The following is a 20,953-nucleotide window of genomic DNA, read 5'->3' as shown; positions in this document are numbered from 1 at the left end:
ATGGGCTTCCATACCTGCATTAAAAAAAAAAAAAAAAAAAAAAAAAAAGGGCATGCAGCCCACAGAAAAATCGCATGGTCATTTTTTTGACCATGCGATTTCTGCACCTGCAAACGCACAGCATTTTTACATGCATGGGCTTACCATCCAGAATGAATGGCAGCCCCACACGTTTTCACAGCAGCACGTTTTCACTTGAGGTGGTAGCAGGTGCAGGATTGCTGAGATTCCCACTCCTGCAGCCACATTCATAGGTGTGAACCGACCATAAAGCTGGGCTTAAGTCCAGTCAGTGTGGCCATCCCTGCTTACAAGAACTCATTAATGTGATCAATGTGTTGGAAAATGTTGTTGATCAGCGGCTGCAACCACTGGTCTGTGTATTCTGACAGCAGCAGACAGTGTTTCATCGGGGAAGATTCTTCTATCGACTCAATTTGTGTGGATGGAGGAATGGGGGAAAACATAACAAATAAAAAAAAAAAAAAAAAAACAAAAAAAAAAACACACAACTCTAAGGCTGGCTATACACTAGTAGAATTTCATTCAAAAATGTTTCTAATCATAAGTGGCACACAAGACAAATGTCTGAGCAGGAGAGCAAACGGATCCATGGGCAATAAACGACCTGCTATTGGCCATGGACTTTGCTCACTGACTGCTGTCAATCGCAAAGAGAGGGCAGAGCTCATGGGGAATTAGTGTCTCAGTTTCCCCATCAGGATCCGCTCACTGTTAGAGTCATTGGTTGCTAGGAGGATATAGTTTATGAAGCCAACGGCGCCCTTCGCAACCAATGATAGGTGTGGAGGGGGTTGGAGAGGCAAACAGGCCACCTGCTACACATTGTACAGAGCAGGCACTTTGTCTCTGTATGCCAACTTAGGATGGCCACACATGGATGGAAATTCAGACGGTTCAGCAGGGCCTGTGGTCACTGTGGTTGAACAGAAGTCAGTCTATTAATGCGTCGATAGTCGTTGTGTACACCTGCACATCATTCACAGAATGATGGCTCAAAAACAACACAAAGCATCTGTTTTTAAAAGTTTTTATTATCAGAACCTGAGATGGGAGTTTCAGAGGAAGAAGAGAATCCAATGCATAGTGCTCCTTTATTTTACTGCCACAGGGGAGACAGGGGATGGGGGCATTGTTCTGTACCAAGTTCCAACTTCTACTGGAACCTGGATTCCCATGTAAACACCAAATATAGACCACAAAGACACAGATTAACCACAATGTGCAAGGTTTTGTTACCTAGGGGGGTGGGGGGAGTGACAGAAAAAAAAAAAAAAAAAGGAAGAAGAAGAAGGAGTAGGGCAGGTTAAATCTGTCTTTTGTAATTTTTTTTTTTTTTTTTTTAGATAGGAAGAGTCTCCCTGTCATTTAAAAATATGCTTTTCATAAAAAAGAGCTCCAGGAAAATCCAAGAAACTTTATCCAATTTTTTTTTATTTTAAATCCACCTCTGTCCCACATTTACTTCCTGTTGTGTATACACAACAGGAAGTAAAAGGAAATCTCCTCTTAGATTGCTGGTACTAAAACAAGTGACCTTACTGGAAGATTTATCCACTTTTTTTTTCTGACCTTGTGACAACCCCAAAGGTGGGATTACTTTCAGTCTCAGTGGTCACAAAGTCAAATTGAAAGGGTGAATCTCCCTAGCAGGGATAAAAACCTGATTAAACCTAAAACACCCCATGTCTTACAATAGGAACAATCTGTAGTTGCTTCCAAAATTATTGACAGACATTTTTAATCTGCAGGTAAAAGTGTCATAATTCATAAGGGGGGGACTGGGGTGGTAGGAGATGGTGAAAGTTTTTGGTCAGCCTACACATAGTTCAGGCTGAGAAAATAGTCTCACACCTATGTGAACAGTATTGTGCACATGGACAGAAACAGGCCCTGCTGGTACCAGAAGCAGTTACCAGAGTATAATGACATTTTGACCAGCATTCCTCTTTAAAGCAGAACAATTTATTTTTGACCCCCTTAAAAAAAAAAAAAAAAAAAAAGGGAGTGGGGGAAACAAAGATAAATGAATAAATGTGTACCTTTGGGTGTTTGTGCTGCACTTCCTGCTTTTTGGCCTAGGCTGGGCCCGACTGTACATTTGCACAGCTATCCCAGAATGCAGTGTGCTTTACATCTGTGCATGCACACAAAACATTGCAGGCAAATAAAGTGACCCTATACTGGAACTGGCAGCTCTACAGTATGTGCAGACCCCCCCAAACTTTCAAGTGGCAGCAAGGAAGAGGGTCGTGGGGGAGGGAATGGATATGATAGTGAAATGCGCTTTAGAAGAGGAGTTTGTTAAATTAGCTGTCGGCATCACCTGGCTCTTAAAAAAGAGCCAGGTGAAAAATTCTCAGTCAAATAGTGACTGCAACCAATTGGAAGCAGTTACTTCTGGACATATTGACAGCTACGGGTTTAGCAGCAGTCAGAATACAATAGCTGGCTGGGGAGATTCCTCCATCCATGCTGTTTACCATCAATGGGGGGGGATACATGGATTTCTTTCATTCAGCCCAGAGGGCAGAATGAGAGAAAATTATAATGAGTAAGCTTAGTCTTAGAATGTTCATAGATACTGTACTAACAGTTTTTCTATGTTCTGAAAATGGATAGGAATTTCCTGGCTAAACCTAGCAAGTTATCTGTGTCACTGCTATATTTTAAAATGAAAACACTAGTTCCTGGAGTTCCTCTTTAGGAAATTGAACTCACCCAAGGGAAGAGTGGCAGTAAAAGAGGGGAGCACTGGACTATGCTACTTTAGCAACAAAAACACACATATCCATTCTACATTCCTTAGCTGTGCTATTCTAGCATTATCTAGAGTTCTAATTCTGGGCTTGTACTATTCCCACAGACATTAAATATATAAAGTCATACACACGCGCACAGTGTCAGTGTGCAAATCAAAGCCAATTCTGGCCTCTGACATTAATAGGTCTGCTATTCAAGAGTTCTATTGCCATCTGAGATTATTGCACTGCAGTTAGTGTATCACACATACAGATCAGGTTCTCGGTTTCTCTTCCTCTCTTGTTCAAGATAAATCAAAACACTATTGGGTGTCAAGGAAGCAGCAGCAAGGAGGAACCAGGGGGCTGGTCAGTATTGGACAGCTGTCCACGGCCAAGGCTTGGTACCTCTTGGTCAGCTTATCAGCGGGAAACCAATGCAAATACATTGCCAGGTAAATGGTAACGGAACGGATTATGAAAAAAAATAATGAAGTACTATTCAGCACAGTCCGGATGGGAGATGAGATCATTTGCCTTTTTAAAGGGTATAGAGGGGGAAAAAATATTTACCCCAAATTTTGTTTAGTTGATTTGGTCCATATATTGGAGGAATATAAACCACTTATCAATATGATAAACTCTCTAAAAACAGTCTTTGAAATACAGTGTCATCTCCATTACAGAGACTGTTGCAACTGGAGAGCGGGCAATTATTGACGCAGGTGATGACATGCTGGGTGGAGAAAATCGGCAAGTTATCAGGCTGGCAAGAACTGCAAATCATCAATACATTATGTCCAAAATCAGAAACATGATTGCCTCTACATGCCATAATGTGATACGGAACTGGTAGGTCTGTTGTCCCCTGCAGAATCTTCATAGGCATGATGACTAGACTAACCTATAAATTCTAAAAAGGTTACCGCTCTGTGAGGTGGAGTACGCTGTATCACCATACGCCAATATCTGGTGCTTTCCCTCCATACACATGAGAAACGAATGTTGCCAAAAACATCCCTCTCCCTTTGGTCACATTTAGGTCATTATTCTTCTGCCCTTGAAACAAAATGAAGGATGTCAAATCAAGGACTTGTCAGCCTCTGTCACCCAGGCTATCCCAGCTGAATCTGACCAGAGAATGTTGTAAGCAGCAGCATAATGGAGAAGCCAGTGAGAAGGCCAGCATTCTGTATGAGAAAAGGAGTGAGTGGTCGATCTCCTTCTTCATCCTCCCTACTTACTTCATTCATCTCAGGGAACTAGAAAAGACAAAAAAAAAAAAAAAAGAGAGCAATCAAGATGGATTCTAACAGGTTGACATTACGACATGGATTTCTATACCAACAAACATGCAGCCAATCTCAAGAAATAGAGTACAAGTTATATTCCATTCTTGCGCTAATCAATTTTTCTATATAATTTTAAGAAGAATTGTATGGATCTGTACATTTATGCATTCAAATGCATGGTTAAAAATGGAAACCTTTATTGACCGTAAGGTGTATTTTTAATTTTTATAAGCAGGATCCTGCTGCCAGAAAGCCCTTGCATAGGCATCAGTAAATTAAGTACGACCATGTGCATGAGTCTTAGAGCTCACGTACACTAAAGCATCTGCCCATAGCATGGCCACACATAGGGCAAAGTAATAACTACTATTATCTCTAGCTACACATACCTTCCCTTTTCTCTCCTTGCTTTTAAAAGAAGTGAAAAACATTTTTTCTTTTTTTTTTTTTTTTAAAGGGAACATATATTTTATTGATCGGAAATGAAAAAAGAAAAAAAAGAAAGAAAAACAAAACAGACTACTACACTAACAATACAGCAGAGGCACAGTGTACCTGTAAGATGATTTCTACTACAAAACAATGACATTTCTCGGATCTGAATTTTGCCTGCACTGGAAAATGCACAAGGACACATCTGGTGCAAAGCAAAAAAAAGCAAAAAAACAAAAAAGCCCCATCAAGCATAGTCTTTTAGCGTCCAAGCTATACGAGTTAGACCTGGAAACCCGATTGCTTTTGAAGAATATCGCCTCATTTTTGCTTTACTGTAGCTTATATCTAAATAATAAATAGCCACATTGTTTTCCCTCAGGCCATAACCTGCAGAGACCCAAGACGTGGGGTGTTTAAACTGTAAATCACTAGAAGAGCCATGGCTTTCAGGAACGTACTGAATGGTCCTCTTTGTAAAACAGATTATTCGTAGAATTTCCACAGGAAGTTCTGAAATACCTCAAATCGGCCAGTAGGTGGAGCTGTGTGCACAATAAGCCGAGAGTTTTTTTTATGAAATCATGTTTCACGTTATGACTGAGCCCCCCAAAAAATGATCTTAAAATTAAACTATTTGTTGGGTTTCACATGCAAAGTAACAATTTATCCTATGCACAGCTTGATAAAATACAATCATTTAAAAAGGAGAAAGTTGAATGGCTTAAGTCAACTTTTCCCCTTTGCTACAGTAAAGCACCACTATAGTGTATGAATCCTGATACAGTTTATGCAGAATAAGAGCAGGGAAGTACCTGTTGGATCATGGGAATAGAGCTATCTTTATACTTAAAGGGAACTGGATGAGGATAGACATATGGCAGCTGATTTTGCTAAATTCGAAGGTGAACCCTCCAGGGCTGTCACCTTAAACTCCATTCACTACCTGGATGCGTTTCCTACCTAGAACAAACTGGTATAGAAAATATGCACATGCTTGGGCCACATCAGAGACTAATTATACAGTCAATAATTCACTAAATCTAAACTCCAGGGAGACCAACTATCCATATAAATACATATAAAATGGAGCGGTTTCACTGTCCTATGAATTTTTTTTCCTGTTTAGATTTTTCTCAGTCCCTCCCCCAACCTGTGACTGGGCAGTGAATGAAAAGCTGCAGACTGATTAACTCATCTCTCTGCTGCTCTGCTCTCTCCTCCCATCAGCATGATCATTGTTAGTACATGAGCATTGCAGAACTGACAGGCACTTAGTGCTGCTTCTTCAAATCTGAAGTCTGCTATATAGGGAACTAACTGCAAGATGTTGATATCCACTTAAATGTGGGTAGTTACACTGTTACACTTAATTACTTCTAATGATGAATTAAGGAATACAGGGCTGCATTAAGTTGTGTCTTTTATATCTGCCTGGAGTGCAGCTTTAAAAAGACTGTTAGGAGAGGTATCAGCCACACATGGATTTCATTATTTTCAGTGGGCCTAAAAAACCCATACACACTTTCTATTGCTCAGAAAAAAGGAATTGTGAGGCTAGAATGCAACTCAACGCTCAACAAATTCAGTTTTGCAGCATATTGCAATGCACACTGAAGCTGGAGTACAATAAACCCCCAGCACTGGTGTCTGTAAACGCAATAATAACCCCCAGCACAGGTGTCTGTAGACCAGGGCCGTCTTTAAGGCAGGGCAAAAGGGGCAGCTGCCCTGGGCCCTGTCATTGTTGTGGGGCCCAAAGCAGCTGCCTCATACTTGCCAACTATCCCAGTTTAAATTCCCTTGTCCTTTGAAGCTTTAGTCCTGTGCTGAGTCCCAATATCTCAGTGTGAAGTGCTGGTACTAATGCTGCCCAGCTCTGTCTTATTGTTGTGTACAACTGACTCACCTGCAGACCCTGCGTTTACATGTAAATAACCGACATTCATATGTAAATAGAGGCGGCATTCATAGGTAAATAGCTGCAACCGGTGGCATTCATATATATCTCATATCATATATATATATATATATATATATATATATATATATATATATATATATATCATGCTCCCCCTGCAGTGTGGAGATGATGTGCTGTAACCTCTAGCAATCAGTGCGCAGTATTACTGTACAGTAATCTCTAGCAACCAATTAACAAGCAGAAATAATTTTCTGTAACCTTTAGCAACTAATCAGTGAGCCGTAATGTGTGCAGTAACCTTTAGCAACCAGTCAGTAAGCAGTAATGATATGCTGTAACCGCTGGCAACCAATCACAATTGCTGCCTGATCTGATACAGTAAACTGATTTTAAGTCTAGCTGCTATTTATTGTATGTCTCAGGGCAGGTGGAGAGTGAAATTGCATGGAGGGGGGGCCAAGAAAATTCGCCCAAGGTCCAATCAATATTAAAGACGGCCCTGCTGAAGACGCAATAACCACCCCCAGCACTGGTATATCCACTGTCATTCAGTGATGTCTAGTAAATTTAGCTCTCTTGGGTAGTAGTTTGCTTGTGACAATTTGTAGTTTCTCATTTGGTTTCTCCACTACATTTAGGATTGCTGCAGTTCTCTCTTGCTGCCACTGGCACTCAGGGCAGTAGTTATGGTGCTGTAGAAAATCTTGTACTAGTGAGCCTTTGACTATCACTAGGTTTATGCCAGTGGTGCATGCTGGGGAGGCTATAAAAGCTTGGGAAATGGCCCAGCGAGTTCTTTCCCGAGGTATGTGCATGCAAACGCTTGTGTTGTAGGCCTGGGGCCCCCAGCATTGGTGTTGGTAAACACAATAATCCCCTCATTATTGGTGTCAGAACTATTAACCCTTCCTCCCCATCCCCTCTGCACTGGTGGCGATTGCAGTAAAATTTAACCCCCTACATTAGTGGCCAGTGGCAATGAAAGTTAACCCCACCCCCTCTTCTCCATAGAAGGTCATGGCAGTGAAAGTTACCTAATCACATGCTCCCAAGCTGCCCTCTCTTTTCCCCCAGGCTGGGACTTTACTTGTACTGTGGGCAGAGATCATTTTGCCCCACAGTACTGCCTCTTTCAGTGCGGGGAGACAGAGCCTGGGACCCAGCTGCCACTCCAACGATTGCCCAATAGCTCACTGGCCACATGTAAGGCAGTAGGGGTCTTGGTGAGGTTATAAAAAATATGGGAAAAAAGTGTTTTGGTATATTAAAATGTTAGTTAAAAGTGAATAGTTGTTCAGTCAGTAAAAAGGGACAATAAAAAAAAAAAAAAAAGAAAAAAAGCATTATCAGTTGTGACTAAATATATTCCAGGGAGGGGCCCAATAACTAAAGATAAAATTAAAGTTTGGCTGCATACTTATTTAATCATCAAAACATTTCTTGGAAAATTGGGTCTTCCATGGTACCAGATGGGACAGGACAAGGTCACTGCTTGTTTGTGCTCACCATGTCAGCAAGTGCAATGTACAGGAACATCCCTCCCGCCAAGCCAAAGATCCAGTTGGAAGAGAAGTGACTGCCAGCTAGGATTCCAAAACCCAAGCCCAAATAGCAGCAGCAGGCAGACAGGAAGTTAAAGAAAAGAGCCTGGGGAATGCTCATTCCGGCATTTAGCAGTATGACAAAATCACCTGCAAAAAAAAAAAAACACAAAAGATTACTGTAAATTAACACATTCTGATGGGAAACAAAATCAATGAACAATGAACTTTAGTTCTGAAGAACATTGTGGAGGTTAAAAAGTTTCTCAAGTTTACAGCAGGCTTATGAAGTAAATGGTTTTATCATGTTCTTTGTGTTATTAGATAAAAAAGGTCAGCTGCTGAACATGGTGCAATTACACCATACCACACAAAATTATACATATATTTTGATTATATGCAATGCTGTCACAGAACAAACATAATTGATTATATTTCCCAGAAGGAATTCACCTCTGAAAATAAAATTATATATCACAATGTACAAAAGTACACCTCCTTCCATGAGCTCACCACCGAACACTTATTATTATTATTCAGAATTTATATAGCGCCAACAGTTTGCGCAGCACTTTACAACATCGGGGAAGACGGTACAATTACAATACAATACAGGAGGGATCAGAGGGCCCTGCTCGTTAGAGCTTACAATCTAGAAGGGAGGGTCAAGTGGAACAAAGGGGAGTAGCTACGGGGGATGATCAGATGGACAAAATGAAAATACAGTTGTTAGTAGGGGTGCAACGGATCAAAAAACTCAGGGATAGGATCGATCCTCGGATCAGAGTCACGGATCAGATCATTTTCGGATCAGCAAAGAGAAAAAAAAAAAAGACAAATCTTGTTACACCCATCGGAGTTTTAGATTTAGCAGCTATTTTCAACACAAAACGGAGCTTATATGCATAAATACAGTATTTGTAGATCAGACGGACTGTTTAGATGTTAAATTTTAAAAGCAGCAGCAAACCTGCTGACCTTACATGGTTGCTAATGTGACAGAACACCTCCGATTTTCACATTTAACATTTAGTTAAATGTGAAAATCAGAGGCGTTCTGTCACATTAGCAACCATGTAAGGTTTTCTTGTGAAAAAAAAAAAAAAACATGTAAGGTCAGCAGGTTTGCTGCTGCTTTTAAAATTTAACATCTAAACAGTCCGTCCGATCTACAAATACTGTATTTATGCATATAAGATCCGTTTTGTGTTGAAAATAGCTGTTAAATTTAAAACTCCGGTGGGTGTAACAAGATGTCTGCTTGCCCCCTTCTCACTCTCTCATTACAGTACTGTGCAGGAGTGTGGAGAGTAGCAAGATGGCAGCGACGAAACGTCACTTCCTGACAAGACAGCGGCCACCGCCAGGTGTACCAAGATGGCTGCCGCTCTGGAGCTAGGCCAAAGCCGCGGCCTTTCCTATGGCCGAGGCCGCGAAGCGCGATCCGCGGAGGTTGAACCGTACGGATCACGGATCGGTGAGATCAGGGGAAGAGGCATGTGGGGGAGGAAAAATGATAAGTTCGGTTTTGGATAGATTAAGTTTGAGGAAGTGGTGTGACATCCAGACTGATATATCTGATAGTAAAATAGTGATACATGAGGAGACTGAAGGAGTGGGTTGAGGGGTAGAGAAATAGATTTGAGTGTCGTCAGCGTAGAGATGGTATTGGAAGCCATGGGAGGAGGTGTAGATTGAAAATAAGAGAGGTCCAAGAACAGAATCTTGGAGGACCCCAACAGAGAAAGGAAGAGGAAAGGAGGCAGTAGAATTGTAGGTAACACTAAAGGTGCGGTTAAATAAGTAGGTAAAAAACCAGTGAAGAGTATAGTCACGGAGACCAAAGGCAAGGAGTTTTTTTGAGGAGGAGGGGGTGGTTAACCGTATCAAAGACAGCAGAGAGGTCCAGAAGTAGGAGTACAAAATAGTGTTCCTTAGTTTTGGCCGTTAACACTCTTTGTGGACACTGAACATTATATCACAGTACTAATATATTCTAGAGCCCCGGTGCCCAATTCCCAACCCCTTGGTATTTGTTGGCCATAAAACTCAAGCAGTATGTAGTTGGGAGTTGGAGCACAGATTTGTTATGGCAGAAGGCCCTTTACTATCCTCATGTAACAGGTCCCTAGTCCCTTAACATCTTATGCAGTATGTCTTCAGTCTACAACCAAAACTATAGTAGGTCCAGTCTCATGTTCTCAAGTATGTATTTAGGGGGGGTGACAATGCAGTGTGAGGCGCTGTCACTGTGAGAATATTGGAAAAAGTGACACACGATTCACATTAAGGATTAATGCTAGGTTCAGGACTATCATTTCTGAGCGGAGAAAGCTGTGTTTTTGAGTTTTCTCCAGATTCTTTCAATCCTGTGTCCAGGTTTTGCTAGATGCCTGCAATCTGTCCGAGTACATAGGTGTGCAAGGTCCTTATATACTCAGGTCTGAGGATAGCTCCGAGCTCCCAGTTGGAGACCGCTCCCAATGTGGGAAAATGAAGGTCTCATCCAGGGGTCAGAGGGCCCGGCCATAAGCCAAGGGACAGAGGGTCTCACTGAGTGGTCAGAGGAGCCCCAGCTAGCAGTTTCAAGGAGTCAGTTCGGCTCCTATTTGGGTGTCAGGAGAACCCCAATCCATAGGCGAGGAGTGGGCTATACAGCAGGACACTGCGGCTAAAGGCTAAGGCCCCTTTCACACTTATACGACATGTCCCACGATTTTGTACTGCTAAAATCGCATGACAAGTCATTCTCCATGATTTTCAATGACTATCATTCATATTGGCACGACTTTAAGTTGTGCTGACTTCAAAGTAGTCCCTGCACTACTCTGGTCCAACTTCCATGCGAGTTGATGTCCATAGACCTCAATGTTAAACCCTCAAGTAGCATGCAAATCGTACCTGAATAATATAGACACGATTTCTGTACGACTTTGTAAGCACAAGCACAAGCACAAGCAGCTTTTGTAAACCCCAACCCTGTAAAGTCATACAAAATAGTACTGATCCCAAATCGCGGCCTCGACATCGCAGTAAAATCGCGCGACTTTGAAGTCACACAAGTGTGAAAGGGGCCTTAGAGAGCCAAAATGATCCAGGATAGCTGGGCAATGTGGTCAGAGGAACTGGTAAAAAGGAACAGCAGGCTGGTTCGCATTTTTGTTGTTTGGAAGAAACCTCTGTGTGGGCATCTAACTTTCTGTTTATTAAACGTGGGCTTCCATGCCCTAAGATACAGTTTTGGACTGCTTGAGTTTAATCTCTCTAATGCCACAGGGGTATGAATGATGTGAACGTGGTGTGAGCAGCTGCTGCTATTGACAACATTGTCATTTTAATTGTGGAGAGGTAGAGGTGTATTTTACACACACATTTTTTGTATGGATTTTTGTACAGTATTTGGTAAATAAAGCCTTTAGTCAATACAGTGTGAGCCTTTGAAGTAACCACTCTTTTGGTTCTTTCTTGCCCAACTTTTGCATGTGTGTCATTTGGGTTACATGGGTTGCACCGAAATTGGCTTAAGGTATACGTCATTTAATTTAGTTAAAAGGGGAGAATAATATATATATATATATATATATATATTTTTTTTTTTATAATATACATCTTCAACAGGACTTCACCAATGGATGATCAAAATACAAGGGCATTACCTTATAAACAGACACCTAATGGTTCACCACAACAAGCATACAGTAACCGTACAAAATAAATCCAGAAAAGGTTGGGAGGAAAAAAAAAAAAGCAGAAGTTGGTTATCACACCTCCATGTCCACAATCCTCCAATCTGCAACTGTAAAGGGCCAATAGACATGTAGTGTTGGTGCGCTCTACTCTTTACGCAGATGTCAGGGCGTTCCCCGCTGGCATTTGGCATAATCCCCAAACAAAGAATCAAAACTTTGTCAGATATGCATTAGGACCAGATGCAGATCCATGGATTGGGAAGGAGGAGGTGCATGTACCAACCTACAGAGGGTATAGAAAAGAATCACCACCCTTTAAAATAATCATATTTGCCTGAAATGAAGACAGACACAGTTTTTGTGTTATCCAGCTGTACTTACTCAGCGCAACTTATAACATCCAAATGAAAGATATAACACCAAAAACGTCCGAAAAAAATATAAAACATTCAAAATAAATTGGAAAAAAGGATCACCCCCTTGTGTCAGTATTTTGTTGAACCACCTTTTGCTTTAATTACAGCAATTAGTCTGTTGGGATACGTCTCTACTAACTTTGCACATCTAGACTTTGCACTATTTGCCCAGTCTTTGCAGAACTGCTCAAGTTAAGTTAAATTTGATGGTGACCGTTTGTGAACTGCGTCTTCAAGTAATTCCACAGATTTTCAATGGAGTTTAAAAGTGGTTGTAAACTCTTACAATCCACTTTTTACTACAGGTAAGTCTATAATAAGGTTTACCTGTAGCTACCCCGGATATCTCCTAAACCTGCACGGTTTAGGAGATATCCCCTGTATGAGCAACGTCATCAACACTGCACTGAAGCAACGGCACGTTGCGTCAGCTGAAGTGCCGTTACCGACGTAATCGCGGCTCCAGCCAATAACAGCGACGGAGCCCGCGATACCCAGAAATAACTCCGGGAGCGATGTCGCCAGCCAAAGCAGTGTGCAGAGATCGCATCGGGGGCTTTGATCTAAGGTGAGTATTTCCTAATGAGCTAGTATGCTATACCTTTGTCTTGCAGGTTTTTTTTTTTTTTGGTTCAGTGGGTTTACAACTACTTTAAGTCTGGGCTCTGACTAGGCCATGCAAGCACATTCACCTTTTTCTCCTTCAACCACTGTGCATCCATTTTTCCTTTTATCCTGACAAGTGTTTCAGGCCCTGTGGCAGAGAAACACCCCCATAACAGGATATTACCACCTCCATGCTTAACTGTAAGAATAATGTTATTTGGATGGTGAGCTGTATTGGATTTCCGCCAGACATATCGTTTGATGTTGAGGCCAAATAATTCAATTTTCGTCTCACCTGACCAGAACACCTTTTCCATGTAGCCTCAGAATCTTCAAAGTGCGTTTTGCCAAAGCTCAATCATGACTGCATGTGGCCTTTCTTGAGGGGAGACTTTTTTCTTGCAACCCTCCCATACAAGCCACATTTGTGGAGAATGGGCGATATTGTTGTCACATGCACACATTGACAACTCTGTCATAAATTATCCATCCTGATCTAGAGAGGGTCTGTGTTGTACCAAATACCTTCTACTTCTTAATAAAAGATATCGCTGTGCGTCTATACATTGATAAAGCCTTTGAAATTTTTTTGTATCCATCTGACTTTGTGCTGGTCCAAAATGTTATCCCAGAGATCACTTTGCCATCTATAGTGGTTTGCTTCAGTTGCACTACCAGGGACAGGGAATGCTCCGGGAAAGCTCTTTTCATGCTAAACTAATCAACATGACCACAGATGATCACAGTTGAAAGTCAAATGGCTTTGTGTGCCATTGAGAAGGCGATCAGCTATACCTGATGGAGTTATGTCATTTTTAGGAATGAGGGGCGATCCTTTTTCCAACTCCGTGATTCTGTTTTTGAATTTTTTTTCCTGACACATTTCGTCTCTTTTGTGGGAATTTCAGAGACTCTGTTCAACAGCTCCCATGATTGGCTGGCAACCATTCAAGGGTATTCCCTGTATCGCAAGGATAGAGAGGGTAAAAAAAGGGGGAGGGGTATGCCTGTATATCAAGAATAATGTACAAGTGAATGTGAGAGATGACATCACTAAGGGAGCTAGGGAGAAGGTGGAATCCTTATGGGTAGAGCTCCAAAGGGATGAAACTAAGGGGGAAAAAATACTGGAGGTATGCTATAGCCCCCCCTAACCTGAGGGAGGAGGGGGGGGATGGACCTCCTATCCCAAATTTGGATCAGAAGCAAGGATGGGAAGTGTCATCATAATGGGGGACTTTAATTATCCAGACATAGACTGGGCAGAAGGAACTGCACATTTGTCTAAGGCTTGCCAGTTCCTAAATGTCTTGCAGGACAATTTCATGGGTCAGATGGTAGACGCACCAACTAGAAACAAAGCGTTACTAGACCTACTGATTACCAACAATACAGACCTGATCACAGATGTAAAAATAAGGGGCAATTTAGGAAACTGCGATCACAAGTCAATTGCCTTCAGTATAAAAATCACACAAATAGGAAACATAAGGGAATACAAAGACACAATTTCAAAAGAGCCAACTTCCCTAAACTACGAACCTTGCTAGAAGATATTATTTGGAATAAAATCTTAAGAACAAAGAACACGGAGGAGAGATCGGTTTGCGTTAAGAGCATATTAAGGGCATTAGCCAGTGCATCCCATTACTGTACAAAATAAGGTCCGTTGGCATGGACCATAGGGTTAGTACATCGATTGCACTGGCTACAAGGGCAAGTTCAGAGGGTGGAAATCAATGGGGAGTACTCTGAATGGTCAGGGGTGGAAAGTGGGGTCCCCCAGGATTCTGTGCTAGGACCAATCCTAGTTAATTTGTTCATAAACGACCTTGAGGATCGGGTATACAGTTCAATCTCTGTAGTTGAGGACGAGCGATCCGAACAAATTAATGGGATGGGCAACCACATGGCAAATGAGGTTTATGTGGAAAAATGTAAAATAATGCATTGGAGTGGCAAAAATATGAATGCAATCTACTCACTGGGGGGGAGAACCTCTGGGGGAATCTAGAATGGAAAAGGACCTGGGGGTCCTAGTAGATGATAGGCTCAGCAATGGCATGCAATGCCAAGCTGCTGCTAACAAAGCAAACAGAATATTGGCATGCATAAAAAAGGGGATTAACTCCAGGGATAAAGCAATAATTCTCCCACTCTACCAGACTCTGGTCCGGTCGCATTTAGAGTATGCTGTCCAGTTCTGGGCACCAGTCCTCAGGAAGGATGTACTGGAAATGGAGCGAGTGCAGAGAAAGGCAAGAAGACTAAAAAGAGACTGGAGGATCTTCGTTATGAATAAAGGTTACAAGCACTGAACGTATTCTCTCTGGAGAAGAGACGCTTGAGAGGGGATATAATTTTAATTTACAAATACCGTACTGGTGGCCCCACAATAGGGATAAAACCTTTCTGTGGAGTTTAATAAGACATGTGGCCACTCATTAAGATTAGAAGAAAAGAAGTTTAACCTTTAGACTGCGTACAGGGTTCTTTACTGCAAGAGCGGCAATGTGGAATTCACTTCTACAGGCGGTGGCTTCAGTGGGGAGCATCGATAGTTTAAAAAAAAAAACCAAACTATTAGATAAATCACCTGAACGACCAAAACATACAGTGATATAAAAATGCAATACTGACATATAATGAAACACATAGGTTGGACATGATGGACTTGTGTCTTTTTTCAACCTCACCTACAATGTAAAATATGTTGGAGTTCTATCTTTCACTTGAATGTTATATGTTGTACTGAGTAAATACAGCTGGATAAAACAAACTGCGTGTCTTCATTTCAGGCTGCAAAGCGACAAAATGAGATTTTAAAAAAGGGGGGGCGATTCTTTTCTATACTCACTGTAAACTCAGCCAATCTCTACTTCTGGAGGGTTTTATTTTTTCACCCTTCCTCTCTCAGACATAAACATACATTTTCTTTCAACTGAGGCAACTGAAGGAATTATCCATACCGAGTTCATGTGGGAACTCTTCACACAAGATAGCAATTGACGTGCTGATGCCCTGGAAGACAGAAACTGTGAACGAGGCTCCAATAGCCAGTCCATCTATGAAGTTGTGTAACCCATCACTAAGTGTGATCATCCAGGCCAGCGTGCCAATGTCAGAGTAATGGATTCCTTTTAACCAGTAGCAAGAACTCTGCTGACCTGGGAGGTCCTGTACGGGGGAAAAAAAAAAAAAAGATAAGTTTCTATTATAAAACTGAGCATTTGCTAAAAATTACCTTATGCTGGATATTCTGGTGCAAGAACTCCGCTGTCAGAAGTACTCTTACTGCTGTCCACAGCTCATTTTCTTAGTGCACTGAGTTACAGCAGTCTGTCACATAGAAATATATAATACTAAAGACTACATTGCAACCAATATGCCAGGAGTACCACTGACAGATGGGTTTTTGCATTAAAACCAATTTGTATTTAAAAAATCAAAAGAAGACAAGCTGTCTGATTTTTAGGTTTCAGCTAATCGTACGCTAGAATGAAATACTAATGGAGAATTACAAAACAAAACCATTTAAAATACGGTATATCTTAGCTTGTGTAATGGATTAAATCCCACAGAAACCATTTAAAATTTCTCAGCAGTTTACATAAATTAGACTATTGTAAAATACATTCTGACATGTGCGTGATGCATTTAACCAACCTGTACTGCCAGCGACCCCACTACAACTTTCTCATCACCAAGAGGTTGTCTAAGGTCAGATTCGCTGCCACCTGGAGGAGGAATCATGTGATCCAGGTCTCCATTCTGCAGCTTCTCAGTCACTCCTTCTTCAGCATCACGCTTCCTGGCATCTGCCGTGTAGTGACTGTGGCCATGCTGAAGATCGGGAGGGGGGGGGGGGAACAGTGAAGAGGAAGGTTAACACCTAGTAACACCCATAGGAAAAACTTTGCCTTTGTACAGTGCCCTGTGATGCCAAACAAACAAGTGTTCAATATAGAATAAAAATGTACCAAACATATTATAAAATATATTGCACATACAGTTAGAGATTCATTGCTTTTAGAGATCATTTTTAAAGGTAGACCCCCCATTTGCCCTTCCATGTGCTCCTTGCTGCAAAGGCCAGTTATAGGTTGGGGTGGTTGCCATTTGTCTGCACGGTTGGTAAAGGGGACGCACTTGATACCTTCGTTGTCATTGTGCTTTTGCTGGGTATCCAGTGCGTCCCTGTACCTTTAGGAGGGGAGGGCTCCCTCCAGGCATACGTATATGTGCTCCAACTTGGGGGACTCTCAAAAATATAGAGTTAGGACTGCAGCACACTGGGGTGCCATGACGTGGCCGCTACAACTTGCACATATATTTGCAAATGTGTGCAAACTAAATCTCTTATTTTTAGCGTGAACTGTTACACAGGTTCAATTTTGCTTGACGGCTAGTAAGTGAGCTGGGAATTTTTAGTTTGTTTTTAGACTCCAATCTCTATCCAATGAAGTTTCTCAACGGTCCAAACATGCAAAGCCCTTATTATTTTGATATTTAAATGTTTTACCTCCTGTTCAACCCCGTCTTCTGTTGAAGCCTTAAATGTGGACACATATACCCTAGAGATACAGATGGCACCGCAGTAGGAGTCTGCAGTTCTTCCCACAGACAATGCCAACATTCTTCTATGATTTAGTTGCAAGAAAACTCCGGAATTTAACCTGGAACATTTAATGCAAATAAACAGGCCCTAAGCTATCAGGTACAGTTCAAAAGGAATAGCTTGCAAGAAAACTAGGGAAATGCAAGTGGTCCTCAAAAAGTGACAAACCTGTCTGTAGTGACCAGAAAGATGACTTGTTTAATTTTCCCACTGAATTGGACCATACAGCGAGAGCTAGTGGAAGGTATAGGGATTCTTATTGATGTATTTTGGTGCACAGCGTTACCCTACTAGCTTCTTCCATCTCTTTAGACTCTGATGGAAAGATTGTCTGATTGTTAATGGCTGTGAAAAGCTGGTGATAGATGGATCAAAATCCATGTGTGGCCGCTCCGCCTCAAAAGTAATCAATCTAGTGATCAACATCTGTCGAACAGGCTTGCAGGAATGCTAGCCCATTGGCTGCAGCCGCTGATCAGTGTATTCTGACAGTGGAGGAGTCCCATTGTCAGAGTGCAATGTCCCAGCAGGGAGGATTCCCCTATCCATCGCAATTGTGTGGATTTAGGAACCTGCTTGTTTTTGCTGGCTGAGAAAAAAGGAAGATCTGTCTTTGGATATAACATTTATTGAAACAGTTGCAGGTTAATAGTTTGGCAACCATTTACAGAGTGCAGGGGTACAATTCTATTTTCGTGTTCCATTTAGTGCCTGGTTTCATCAGCTTTTTAGGTTTGACAATCACTAAATGGTTACAAATGTAGCTTGGCTGGAAAGGGAAAAACTGCACCTGTTTCCAAGTTAAAGATGAAAAAAAAAAAAAAAAGAAAAAAAAAGGAGGAGGGGAGGTCGCTGAAAAAAGAGCTTGCCAGCTGCATAGAGAATAACAGGTCCTATACTTATGTATTGTGTAAGAGCTTTGGTGAACGTGTGTAGTTCTTAAAATAATTACTGGCTATGTTCTTATAACCCCAAAGCAGGTTGAGTACAAATAACATCAAACTATCGAAACTTCAGTATGGACGGACTCCAGTCCCCACCCCCACATTTCCAAGTTCTGGGCCATCAAAAAAAGCTTTTAGAAAAACAGGGAGGTGGAGATTTACCATGAATGAGACAATACTGGCGTAGGGTGTACAGACTGCAGCTAAGCATGTGAGGTATATTTATTAACAAGTAAAAACGGTGGTTTTAAAATAGGCAGCTGTCCAACTATGTTTGGTGACAAGACACCTGCCTATCCCAAAAATCACCAGAAGAAAAAAGTGTATGCACAGTGAAATGCACATAGGACTAGCATAATCACACAATAACCGTCCAACATATTAGGGAAAAAACAAAAAACACTTTGTATGATCAGCATTTCCCAAGGTCAAAGTAGTCGTCACCTGCAAGGGTAGTCCAATATGGCATAATAGAGAGAGTCTCTGCTCATCAGCCTTTAAATATCAGCTTGAGCTATTGAGCACTGTAATTAAAAAAGGGGCCAAGAGAATTATCCTGTACATTTAATATGTAGAGCTCTCATGCTCTGACCCATTTTCTGCTTGAGCGTTTTTTTTTGTAATCCATATGTATGAATACGCTCCCATGCTACAGTTGCCCAATTGTTGGCATATGATTGAAAATTTAAAATAAACACACACACACACACACACACACACACACACACACACACACCCCATGCTGGTCCAAAAGGAGAATACAAACTGGTTAGAAACCTGAGTGTGCATGGGAATTGGGCAGCCAGATGACAGGGCAGCAGAAGTCAAACTTCTAATGACCTTTGACTCCTGGCACTCAGGTTCAGATACAACATGTAAAACTTTACAAATACACACATTCCACGTACAAAGACAACAACTACAATGCAATTCTGTTATATTATTTCATAGGCTCAGTCATGACTGACTATGCTTACATTAAAACATGTTACATAACATCTGCTTTTACAAATCTGCTACTATTACCAAGCACAAGATAGAACTGCTGGCAGGTTACCTCATGTTTTTGCTTCAGCAGCATTTTTAGGATCTTCTCAGTGAAAAAGAAGAGATAGAATCCCCCAAAGATCACAGCAGAGGTTGATACGTAGGAATCCTCCAAAGGGTTAAAGCCGAAGGCCTGCGTTATATGGAGAAATCAGTTCAGTGGGGCACACAAATCACATCTTCAAAAAGATACAGAGTGGCTAAGATATACTAAAGGGGGCCTATCACTATATAGTAGAAGGTAATGCTGAACAATGAGAAGGGTAGGGAAAACTGGATACCGGCCTTGTTTGTTTTTATTTACGATAGTTTTAATGTATTTTTTGAAGTTTCCCCATCCTGGCAAATCCACACCTTTTTGTATGTCACAATGCTAGAAGTCAGTTTATGAAATGACACATGGGACAGACACCAGAAAGCCACAGGGATAAGAGATGAGGCTACATAAAGACAATGGAGAATAAAAATTTATTTACTAAAACTGGTGCAACTCTGCATAGAAACCAATCAGCTTCCAGGGTTTTTTTTGTCAAAGCTTAAATTGAACAAGTCAGTTGGCTACCATGCAGAGCTGCACCAGATTTTGCACTCTCCAGTTTTAGTAAATCCTCCCCAAAGCGATCAGTTGGAACTCTTTCCTTCACCAGCTTTAGCTAATTCTCTCTTCATATCAGCCTCCTAGAGGAACATGAGTGCCTGCCACACCTAAGGCCTCATGTACAATGCAGCTGCTAAACGGACGTTTAGGCCCGATTCACACCTATGCAGGTTGCAGTTTGCGTTTTTCAATACATACTTTTGATCCATTAAAGTCTATGGAACCAAAAGTCTCTGGTCCTTTCCATAAAATGCACAAATGTGAACTACATCCATAGGAAACTATGTTAAATTGACTGTAGTGTGTTTCTGCAAAACACACTCAAAAATACATAGGTGTGAACCAGACCTCAGGAGCAGTTGGGCGTTTTTTCAGCAGCCCCGGAACTCTCCTCTATGTTATGTGTACATGTACAGTCAGTAGTTAAGACCAATTTCACACTGGGGCGGTTTTCAGGTGCTTTAGCGCTAGAAATGGCTTCTGCTAAGCGCCTGAAAATCGCTTCTCATTTATTTCCGTGCGTCTTTTTCACACTGGGGCGGTGCGCTTGCGGGACATTCTGAAAATGCATCTTTGGGGCGGATTGAAAAGCGCATTGAAAGCGCTGCAAAACTCGACTTTTTACCTTTCTTTGGGGTAAAAAAACGCCCTGTTAGCGGCCGGAAAGCCTAAACCTCGCTACAGCGCCGCTAAAACAAACGTGTTTTCAGTGTGAAAGTAGCCTTATAGTAGTTTAGAGGCAGTTGAGGTTACAGGCATTTTTTTGAAAGCAGAAAAATCATGTTCAGGACTGTAATTTACTGGCATTTCAAATGCAATGCTTGTAAATGCAGTAATCTGCATTTATAATCGTTTTTAAAGGGGAAAACATTTGATACTTTTTGAGCAATAAATATTTTGAAAAAAATACAAAATTTCACCACATGCTGTTGCCTGCATCAATGGAGGAGTCCAGTAGCAACGAACTCTAGTCCTATCACGCAATTTTCTACGTCTTCACCGCCTCAGCAACATCAGGAGCATTTCTCCTCATACATGCTCTTGATGGGATCCATAGTGAAAACACAAAAAATAAGACCGCTAT

At 41.5% G+C, this 20,953-nt stretch overlaps 1 protein-coding gene across 3 annotated transcripts in view; it reads right to left on the bottom strand.

The window, feature by feature from the left end:
- Positions 1 to 1,037: 1,037 nt before the first annotated feature.
- SLC39A14 (solute carrier family 39 member 14) overlaps positions 1,038 to 20,953 on the bottom strand; it is a 76,155-nt gene continuing 56,239 nt past the window's right edge. For all 3 annotated transcript variants that reach the window (XM_073622275.1, XM_073622276.1, XM_073622274.1), the window contains exons 6-10: positions 19,282 to 19,404; positions 16,329 to 16,505; positions 15,632 to 15,839; positions 7,917 to 8,101; positions 1,038 to 4,024 (exon numbers count right to left, since the gene is read on the bottom strand). In XM_073622275.1, coding sequence (XP_073478376.1) covers positions 3,878 to 4,024; positions 7,917 to 8,101; positions 15,632 to 15,839; positions 16,329 to 16,505; positions 19,282 to 19,404 — 840 coding nt within the window. In that variant the 3' untranslated portion in view covers positions 1,038 to 3,877. The remainder of the gene's footprint in view (positions 4,025 to 7,916; positions 8,102 to 15,631; positions 15,840 to 16,328; positions 16,506 to 19,281; positions 19,405 to 20,953) is intronic.

The sequence above is a fragment of the Aquarana catesbeiana genome, linkage group LG03 (genome assembly GCF_042186555.1).
Source record: "Aquarana catesbeiana isolate 2022-GZ linkage group LG03, ASM4218655v1, whole genome shotgun sequence".
NCBI classification, from domain to species: domain Eukaryota; kingdom Metazoa; phylum Chordata; class Amphibia; order Anura; family Ranidae; genus Aquarana; species Aquarana catesbeiana.
The sequence above is the reverse complement of the archived record's forward strand: the minus strand, read 5'-3'. Positions and strand labels throughout refer to the sequence as shown.